This window comes from Tachysurus vachellii, chromosome 24 (genome assembly GCF_030014155.1).
Source record: "Tachysurus vachellii isolate PV-2020 chromosome 24, HZAU_Pvac_v1, whole genome shotgun sequence".
Lineage (NCBI taxonomy): Eukaryota > Metazoa > Chordata > Actinopteri > Siluriformes > Bagridae > Tachysurus > Tachysurus vachellii.
This window is the reverse complement of record NC_083483.1, coordinates 3,571,529-3,582,341: the sequence shown is the minus strand read 5'-3', so window position 1 is coordinate 3,582,341 and position 10,813 is coordinate 3,571,529. Positions and strand designations below refer to the sequence as shown.

Here is a 10,813-nt window from a genome sequence, read left to right as displayed (position 1 = left end):
TTGAAAGGCCTCTGAACTCTGTAACTCCTAAAATCACACGACTCCTTGTGACTTTCACAACGGAAATGCGTTATCAACAATGACGTGTGTATATGTACGGATATAAGAACCTGACATCATATTTATTGATGACATAAACATATTTTGGTCAATATAGTGCAATAATAAGTGGAAAGCAATCGAAAAAAAAAACATAAAATAAATAAAATAAAAAAACAATAAACGGGGGAAAAAAGAGAGAATTGCGAATGCTTGTATAAAAATAGGTGTTACATTAAAATAGTATTACACAACATAATTATTACTTCAATTATCATTTATGAATTTGTTTCTGATAACATATTAAAATACATATTAAGAATGAATGAATAATTTTTTAATATATAATAATTCCTCTAATGGTAGCTGGGAAGACCAACGTTGGCCCTCCATTTTTTCTTTCTTTTGATATTTTTTTTTTTTTCAAAAAAGTGCAGACGGCATACAAAGACACTTCTTTTTTTAAATCTTTAAATGAAGCAAAAGTCTATCTTTGACACTGGAGATGAGGGTGGAGGATTGGGAAGTTTGGAAGGTCTGGGTGGGTGGGGGGGTTGTTTGGGGTAGGGGGTGGTAGATAGGGAGAGGGGTGTGCCACCGCTGAAAGAAAGCAACTTGTACAATGCAAGCTACAATAAATGATCAAAAAATTACAAACAAAAAGCTTGTACAGAGGGATAATGGTACAGGTCATAATGATGAAGAATCAAATAATGTTAAAAATACATGGAGATTATACCAATAAATACTTACTTACTTACAGACTAGAGCAGAGGAATTGTCCTGCACAGTTAGATGCACTGTAATACAGCGTTCTTTTTCAATTTTGTATTGTTAAAGTTCGCAATATCTGCATGAATATACTCCTGAAAAAGACGTACTTGGATTAATCTGTACAGCTACGTTTGTTTATTTACGTGTATTCAATTTGTCAACTTAAAAAAATAGATTTTGCGATTTTTGCATCAGCAGTTTTGTATCACAACTCGTGCTTTCATCCCGAGAGTTTTTTTTCTCTTTTTTTATTTCCTTTAATGTCATGTATCTTTAAAAATTAAAGTAAGACAGTTTGGCACACCCCATTGTAGGATTTTTGTTTGTTGCCTTTGTTCTGTTGTTTCTTTAAAGATGGCGTACAGCGTACACCCCGATGTAACCTCCGACACGGAAATGGGGTGAAAATCTCTAACAGTACTCATGTTCATAGACTAGGATTAAAACTGGCTAAAGGTTGTCTGTTTCTCAAGAACTTCGAGGTAATCCGGCTCCATTTGGAGTTTCGCCTTTAGTTCCAAATATTCGTTCCTGTTCGGCTCCACGTAGACAGTACTTGGAGCTGAGCTATAGAGCATAGTTTCTCTAATTCCCTCAGGATGCAAGAATTGCCGACGTACGTCGAAATTTGGGTTGTACGTGTAAGATCCAGGACTGGGGTACTTGTAATCGTACCTATTTCCGGCACTATTCGGAGTTTTATCCGGCTCTAAGATCCCTCGGAAGAAATGCTCTGCGTCCTGAGCAGTCGACGGCTCCTCCCGGGGTTCAATGGTGCTAACAGTGTATGTGGGGCTTCTCGATGTTGGATCCCGCGCTTCCTCATTGGTGTTTCTGTAGCTAACTTTGAGCTCATGCAGATCAGGATAATCCTCCACAGTGGTCCCTTCTCTAGATCTATAAATGGGGTTTTTGCACATGTGCCCGAGAGGATGGGGAATGTACTCGTAGACATGCCCTGCTGGGGATTTGACTTTGGGGACGGAACGATTGCTATAAAGACTGTACTGAAGGTTAAAAGAGCTTACATCCGAGTTGTTGGTGCTGGTGCGGTCACTTTGTGACTTTTTTCTGCGCTTCATGACCACCACAAACAGCCCGGCAGCCACAAAAACTGACATAATGAAGACCAGCAGCAGGCTAAGGATGAGAACCGACAATGGGACGGTGCTTGAAGAATTGTTAAATCTCAAAGGGGTCTCCGTGGTGATTACCTTCCCTTCCAAGGTTGCTTCTGATGGTGCTACCGTAGATACAACAATATCCGAGTAATCAGGACACAGTTGTTCAGAAGCGATACTGCGTATGTCTTGCCCTGCAAGTCTCTTTGGAGTTGCACAAATAACATCATTTACCACAGTGCCAGAGTTAAGCTGCTCCAGCCATATTTTCATGCCTACCACATCACACGTGCAATCCCAAGGGTTTTCAAAGAGATCCACTTGCACCAAAGCCTTAAGCTGATCTAGAACTCCACTCACAGGCAGGTTTTGAAAGTGGTTGTTGCGTAGATTGAGTCTTGAGAGTGACATACTAGAAAAGATGCCTCCCGGCAAGGTTTTTAGCAGATTGTTGTTTAGAAAAAGCAGCTGAAGGTTTGGCACAAAACGGAATGTACCTGCAACAACCTCCTTGATCTTGTTGTACTCTAAATACAAGTACTGCAGGTTCTGGAGCCCAAAGAACATCTCTGCAGTGAGCCTGTCAATCAAATTGCCATTCAAATACAACCTTCGAAGGTTAATTAAATCCCCAAAGGCCCTGTCATGTATGAGCGCTATCCGATTGTTTCCCAAGTGCAACAAATCCAATCCCTCTGCCTCAACGAAATCCGATCGACGCACAACAGGGATGTAATTCCCAGTGAGGTACATCTTTTTTGGATTATACGGCTTGGGTTTTAAATCTGATATGCTCTCGATTTTCCGTTCTTGGCAGTTGACGTTGAGCCCAAGATCAGAGATCTGGAGGTTGCACGTGCATGCCGTAGGGCAATCCAAAGGCACGGGAGATTTGGTCTGAAAAGCTATAATTGGCCCATAGTTATAGGGATTGCCAGGGATGCGAGAAGTAGGCTTAGACCTGGTCTTGTTGGACTGCCGAGTACCCTTGGTAGGCCGGGATGACGACCTCAGCACTGCAGAGGATGTGGCTGAGGAAGTCACTGCAGCCGGCGTCGTCTGGAAATATCCATTTGTGCTGAGAGGTGGCAGAGGGCGCATCTCATATTCCGAAATGGCCCTTCGAGGACACAGCTCCTGCTTGGAGACCTCATCAAGATCACGGCCATGGAGCCGGAACGGAGTCTCACAAACCACCTCGCCAACTAGTGCCGTGTAGGCAATGCTTTCTAGCCAAGCTTTTAGCGCGATAAGTTCGCAAGAACAATTCCATGGATTCTCCTCTAACTGTAATTCCACCACTTTATCCATGTGTTCCAAAAGGCCAATATAAGGGAACATTTTCAAGCGGTTGCCCCTGAGATCCAGGTGGGTCAAGGGCACATTTTTGAAAATGTTGATAGGCAGCGATGACAAGAGGTTGTCATTTAAAATTAGCACAGTCAAATGGTGGAGCCTATTAAGAGCATTAGGTTCAATAATGCTAATAAAATTATAATCAATCTGAAGGTATTCCAGGTTTTCTAATCCAGTAAACGTATCATCCCTAAGAACATCTATTTTGTTGTTGTTTAGGTGCAACCTCCTTAATCCCTGGAGTCCATTAAAAGCCCCAGTCTCCACTTCGGATATGTCGTTGTTGCCTAAATGCAAAATGGTGACTCCAGTATAGTTGATGAAGTCATTGACAGACAATTTTTTCAGCAGGTTCCCTGTCAGTAGAAGGTGATACGTGGGGAAATGAACCGGGCTGATTTCGGACAGTCTTACGATGCCCCGGTTCTCGCAGCTGACTGTCAGGATGCCCTCTTTTTCTTCACAAGTGCACAAATTCCTACAGATCTCCCCATAATTGTCATACATCTCAACCAGGCTCAGAGAAGCGGCAAGCAGCAAGATTAGTGTCAGTATCCAGACACGCATTTTCATCGAATTGAATGGCGCTGTTCACTGTAGTGCCTCTGCAGACTGTGGTGTCATCTAGAAAAGGGAGAAAGAAAGGGCAATCAATCTTTTTGGAATAAATATCAAACCGACTAGAATATTTTTTTTAAGACATGGTAACAGAATTGGCGACCACATTTTCTCGTGAAACATTTGATATCTTAATGTTAGATATGCAGGTTCAAGAATGAAAGATAAATAATTCACCTCATCCTTGTAAAAGAAATGCATTCATCTGAGTCACATGCATTCATTAATACAACACTGAGGCTGTGCACAACATTCTAAGCACACACAAAAACACCTCTAAGACAAGCTGCATGAATACAGGAAAGAGTAGGAGCACACGGAGAAAATTTTCCGACATTTATTTGTTTAAAAGAAGTAGCAACATGGCAAGTGCTTGAAGAAATTTGCCCGAAAACAGAAACTGACATAATTAAGAATACTGATAGGAGCACTGCTCTGCACTGCTTATGATAGGAGCATGCGTTCTGATTATATGAGCCGTTGTTTATGCATAAATATGTGCATGCTAGAAACCAGCGAGCTTCAGGTTATAATCACGGTGAATTACGGTATAATTCAAAAATCCAAATCTATTTAACAAGCTTTTATCTACTCACCCCGCATATCCGATCACTCCTGTTTTCCTGTATATTTAACGTCGGTTAACGAGTTTAATTCGGTTTGAATATACCCAAACCTTCAGAATGCGCGCGCGCGTGTGTGTGTGTGTGTGTGTGTGTGTGTGTGTGCGTGAATCTGTATGGAAATCTGATGATGCCCCATGCATCTCGGCGGAGGAGAGAAAAAAACGCTGATCTTGAGAGCAAAACATTCTTAGCAGTCCCAAATCTTTCCAATTAACATCCATGGATTATCTTATCATTTATGCTGCTTTACACTATCCTGGATTAAATCATCCGTGGTTTAGATATAATCCATGATTCCGGCGTTTCTGCGGGATCTTATGATTCATGCAAATCAACATCCACCTTCTTTTCCTTCTCTCTCTCTCTCTCTCTCTCTCTCTCTCTCTCTCTCTCTCTCTGGTACCGGAGACACTCGCCGACGCACGCAAACACACACACAGACACACACACACACACACACACACACACACACACACAGAGAGAGAGAGAGAGAGAGAGAGAGAGAGAGAGAGAGATCTCGCACCACATCCACAGACGACTTTTCTGTCGCATATATAAATCTATATAAATAAATAAATATATTCTAAAAATAATGGATGTGTTCCCGGTAAACCAAATTGACCCCAGTGTATAGGCTATACCCACACATGCAAATCGTTAATTCCATAAACACCCAGACGCCTCCTATAAATATTTACCCAAGTCCACATCAAATGAATCACATTTTGATCAATTCGCACTGATAAACTCGTAATAACACCATATGCGCGCGGTGGTGTCTCCAAGCCGCATTAGAGCTTTCACACCATTTCATTATGCGTTATTCGTTATTTGGTGCGGTTGTTTTTTTTTTCTTTTCTTTTCTTTTCTTTTCTCATCCCTTAACTCCTCGTCACATCCATGTATTTCTTACCGGGCTGATCGTCTTCGAAGCAGCAGCAGCATCACGACATCCGTTAACCGGAACGTAGCGCTGCAAAAATCCAGGCTGCAAAATGATCCGTGCCAATTATTCCAGTATTTCTCTCCTTCACCTTCACTCTCTCTTTTTTATTAAAAGAAATGTTTATCCGTTTTAACACCGAATTTTCCACGGGTAATGATGATGGTGGTTGTGGTGATGATGCGCGCGCGCGTGCATCGTCGCTCTCTCTCTCTCTCTCTCTCTCTCTCTCTCTCTCTCTCTCTCCTCGCTCGCGCTTTCACTTCTCTTAGACTAGCAGACGATTAAACACACTGCCGCGCGCGCGTGTATAGGGAGCACGGTGGCTGTGCGCGCGTGCAGAAATCCTGGTGCTGATGATGCTCCATCCGTCCGCAAACACTCAACAACGGCCATCAGATCTTATACTTAACACACACACAAACACTTGCCCGCGCGCACGCACACACGCACGCACACAGCTGTGGATTCATAGATGCATGCTGTTGGTTGTGCACCCGGTAAAGTTCAGTGCGTGCGCCCGTGAGCTTGTGGGCGCGCTTGCACCCATGTATGCATTGCATGCAGCCTAGACAAAATCGGATGACAAATATGAAACAAACAATTGGGAGGGGGCAAAACTATCAGCAAGAGTTAAAACATGCAGAGACGGAGAGAAAGAAACATAGGGTAGAGAGAGAGAGAGAGAGAGAGAGAGAGAGAGAGAGAGAGAGAGAGAGAGGGAGGGAGAGGTGAAAATAAAGGTACTTGCATCTTAAATCAATCTTTAGAGAGAGAGAGAGAGAGAGAGAGAGAGAACGAGAGAGAGAGACAGAGTAAGAGAGAGAGAGAGAGAGAGAGAGAGAGAGAGAGAGAGAGAGACAGATTAAGAGAGAGAGAGAGAGAGAGAGAGAGAGAGAGAGAGAGAGAGAGAGAGAGACCTATAGAGGGCAGTGCAATGCGATAAAACTGGACAGAATCACATCAATTCTGTCCCACTTAAGTTTAGATTCTCTCTCTCTCTTTCTCTCTCTCTCTCTCTCTCTCTCTCTCTCTCTCTCTCTCTCTCTCTCTCTGTTTGTGTCTACCTTTTTATGTCTCTACCACTTTCAGTTATTTCCTACCTCCATATTGTCGCTCTCTCCTGCTTTACTTCGACAAGCTCAGAAGCTTAATGTACTAAATAATGTACATAATGTACTACAAAGTAAACATTATAAGATTAAAACAATTGAAATCAAGTTATCGCATGTCCTTTCTTTAAGCTCTATTTCTGTCCCTCACTTTTGTAGTAGGGAGTGAGGTCTATGGCTACCAGTTTAGCACTGCATGAACTTCATCATCACATGTTCAATAATGACATGAAAAGCACTGTACATTAACATTTCCTAAAAAAAAAAAAAAATAAATAAAAACCAAAATACCATACAATCCATATGATCATCTGAACCACTTAACTAACCGACTCACTTCAATCAATTAATTTCTACTCAGATTACTTCATAATTGAAGAACTGATCATTTTAATCAACTCAGTTGTAATGATTCACTTTTAACTAAATAGGATCAAAATCATTTCTTTGTGACTGACTCAAATGAAATAATTTAACCGAATCACTTCTAACCACATTGTTTCTGGTCAATTCACCTCTAACCAATTCACATCAAACCATGTAGTGTCTGAATAATTTTTAATCAAATATCTTCTAACCAAATGCCTTCTAATCAAATAACTTGTAAGTGAATCACTTTTGAATGAGCCGCTTATAATTAGATCATCTATATACAATGTACTTCTAAATGTACTTTAAATAATTTTTTTAAATCAAGTAATTGAATCAAATGTCTTCAAATTAATTCATTTTCAAACCAATTCAAATTCAAGTTATAACTTGTAACTTGCACTTGTAACTGAATCAGTTAACACCGAAATGATTTGAACTAAATCATTTCTAACCAGCAATGATTCAGTTCTAACTGAATCGCTTCTAACCTAATTATACTAATGTGACTCAAATCACTTCTGATCAATATCGTTTCAAACAGAATCCCTTCGATCTGAATCATTTTTGACCAGCTTCTAAATAATCTGCTCCTAACTGACTCATTTTTTAGAGTCAATTCCACACAAACTGCTTCTAATTATTTCTAGTTGATTCCTTTCTAACTGAACTGCTTTCAACTAAATAATTTCTAAACAAATTGTTTTTAAATGACTACCGCATGGTCCCTCTGCTGATAAAGTTTGAACCTATAAACCCTCACCAGCTTCTATTGCTGTATGGCAGAGAGCATCCTGACTGGGTGCATTAGTGTATGGAATGGGAGTTACACCACACACCACCCCAAGGCTCTCCAGAGAGTGGTGAGAACAGCAGAAGACATCACAGGCAACAAACTCTTAGACAGACAGGACATCTCCTGGTCACAATGCCTGAGGAAAGTACACAAAATCACCTCAGTCCCCCAGCACACAGTTTATTAGAAGGTTTTCAAAGCATCCGGTCACAGATAAGCTGACTACAGAACAGCTTTTACATTCAATCTCTCAAATATCACTTGAAACACTTTTCTCTTACAGTGGTGTGAAAAAGTGTTTGCCCCTTCCTGATTTTTTTTTGCATGTTTTTTCACACTTTAATGTTTCAGATCATTAAACAAATTTTAAAATTAATCAAAGATAACACAAGTAAACACAACATGCAATTTTTAAATGAAGGTTTTTATTATTAAGGGAAAAAATTATCCAAACCTACATGGCCTTGTGTGAAAAAGTGCTTGCCCCTAAACCTAATAACTGGTTGGTCCACCCTTAGAAGCAAGAACTGCTATCAAGCGTTTGCTATAACTTGCAATGACTCTGTTACAGTACTGTGGAGGAATTTTGGTTCACTCATCTTTGCAGAATTGTAATTCAGCCACATTGGAGGGTTTTCAAGCATGAACCACCTTTTTAAGGTCATGCAACAGCATCTCAATAGGATTCAGGTCAGGACTACACTGGACATTTTATGCCTAGACACTTGGACACTTTTCAGTTGAACACATTACTCTTGAACACTTCACTTGGACACATTACTGGACACATAACATTTTTACCCTTTTTACTTGGACACATTACTGGACACATAATATTTGGACACTTTTTACTTGGACACATTACAGGACACAACATTTGGACACTTTTTACTTGGACACTTTTGACATTACAGGACACTACACTTGGACATATTTCACTTGGACACATTACAGGACACTTTACAGGACACATTACACTTAGACATATTTCACTTAAACTACACTGGACACTTCAGTCTTTCTACTCAACACTTTAAACATGGACACTTCACACTCTACATGTCATGCTTAGTCATTGTGCATTTGATACCTTTAGTTTGACATTTGTCACTTTATACTTGGACACATTGACAATGATGTGTGTGCCCTGCGATGGGTTGGCACTCCGTCCAGGGTGTATCCTGCCTTGATGCCCGATGACGCCTGAGATAGGCACAGGCTCCCCGTGACCCGAGGTAGTTCGGATAAGCGGTAGAAAATGAATGAATGAATGAATGAACAATGCACAATGAACAACTAGTGTAGTGAGCGTAGAATAGGAGTAATATGCTCCCTCTTTTTTACCCCACACAAGAGTCGAGCCGCAGCATTTTGACACTTCACACTTTACACTTGGAGGCTTTACACTTAAACATTTTACACCTAGAAACTTTACACTTGGAAGTACATGCTGTATGTCGTGACTTCTGACTAAACTGAATTTCTTTTAATAGATTCATTTCTATCAGAGTCACATGTCCAGGCTGCTCGTGTAGAGTTGGTGTCAGAAATTAGAGCACTGAAATGACAAAGTGAAACTCCAGCCTGAGAACAATGACAAAAACTTTCTCACGTTGCTTCAGTGCTTTTTGGGACGACCTTGAAACTATGTGACAGTTAAAGCTATTAGCGATTTTTTGGAGCTCATTTCTTCTTGTCTTTTCACCATAAAATCTGCCTCAGGCTCAAAAGGTCCGGATGTTTCTGAATACACCACAGTCTTGGGTCAGGTTTAAGGTTATTCTTTTCTTTTTATTAATAAATTGCAGACAAATTTGACTGTATAATGAACACACACACACACACACACACACAGTCCCACTCTCCCTGTTTTTGCCTCTTTGCGCCTGATTTAGCCAGCTTATCTCGAATTAGTGCTGAAGAGCTATCAACTATGCTAAGTGTAAATAGCATTAGATTTAGCATGCTAAAGCTTACACGCATCCCCTTTTGCCCTGTTTTGTATGCTAATTCCGGCATCAACATCCGCCCCTCATCCCTGCTTTTGTGCTCTTGATAGCGAGGAGTAAATCTCCAAAAAAAAATCTCTGCATTAAATTAGGTTTAAGTTGCTAGTCACAGCTAATCGCATTAAAGGGCCATGCTAACTGGGTTGTTTCCTGTCTGGCGTAAAGTGGCAAACCCAAACAATCAAAAAACTCCCAGTGTCGTGAGAGAGAGAGAGAGAGAGAGAGAGAGAGAGAAGCTAATCCATGCTATCACACTCCTATGGGAAATAGCATTTAGCCTGCATTCTGAGGTGTACCCTCACTGTTATTAGCTGTTAGCTCTATCGCTGAGGCGGCTCTCCTGTGGCTCCAGCTGCATGTCACCAATGTGAAACTATAACTTCTTCTTCTTCTTCTTCTTCTTCTTTTTCTTCTTCTTCATCAATTCATTCATTCTTTCAGTTTGATTTTCTGTTCTTTGTCTTTTCTACCCTTATTTTTTTGTTTTCTTTCTTTCTTTCTTTCTTTCTTTCTTTCTTTCTTTCTTTCTTTCTTTCTTTGTGTAAATTCCTATGGATTTTTTTTTCCCTTCTTCTATTTCTTTTAAAATATTTTCTTTACTTATTCCTCTTTCTTTCTTTTCTCTCCTTTTCTGCTTCTTTTGTAAACTTTCTTTCTATCTTTCGTAGATACTATATTTTACATATTTATGAATATGACCTGGGGGCATGGTGGCTTAGTGGTTAGCACGTTCACTTCACACCTCCAGGGTCGGGGTTCGATTCCCGCCTCTGCCTAGTGTGTGTGGAGTTTGCATGTTCTCCCTGTGCCTTGGGGGTTTCCTCTGGGTACTCTGGTTTCCTACCCCGGTCCAAAGACATGCATGGTAGGTTGATTGGCATCTCTGGAAAATTGTCTGTAGTGTGTGTGCCTTTCAATGGGTTGGCACTCCATCCAGGGTGCATTCTGCCTTGATGCCCGATGATGCCTGAGATAGGCACAGGCTCCCCGTGACCCGAGGTAGTTTGGATAAGCGGTAGAAGATGAATGAATGAATGAATGAATGAATAT

The 10,813-nt window shown here is 40.8% G+C and overlaps 1 protein-coding gene across 2 annotated transcripts; it reads right to left on the bottom strand.

Annotated features, from left to right (window-relative positions):
- Positions 1-234: 234 nt before the first annotated feature.
- Positions 235-5,640, bottom strand: LOC132839398 (SLIT and NTRK-like protein 5). Of its 2 annotated transcripts, none has more exons than XM_060860346.1 (2): positions 5,448-5,640; positions 235-3,914 (listed from the first exon to the last, which is right to left on the bottom strand). In XM_060860346.1, the coding sequence occupies exon 2, from the start codon at positions 3,861-3,863 to the stop codon at positions 1,254-1,256; it is 2,610 nt and encodes an 869-aa protein (XP_060716329.1). In that variant the 5' UTR covers positions 3,864-3,914; positions 5,448-5,640; the 3' UTR covers positions 235-1,253. The 2 variants fall into 2 exon arrangements, with proteins under 2 accessions (XP_060716329.1, XP_060716328.1); XM_060860345.1 differs by lacking the exon at positions 5,448-5,640 and adding an exon at positions 4,505-4,828.
- Positions 5,641-10,813: the final 5,173 nt, after the last annotated feature.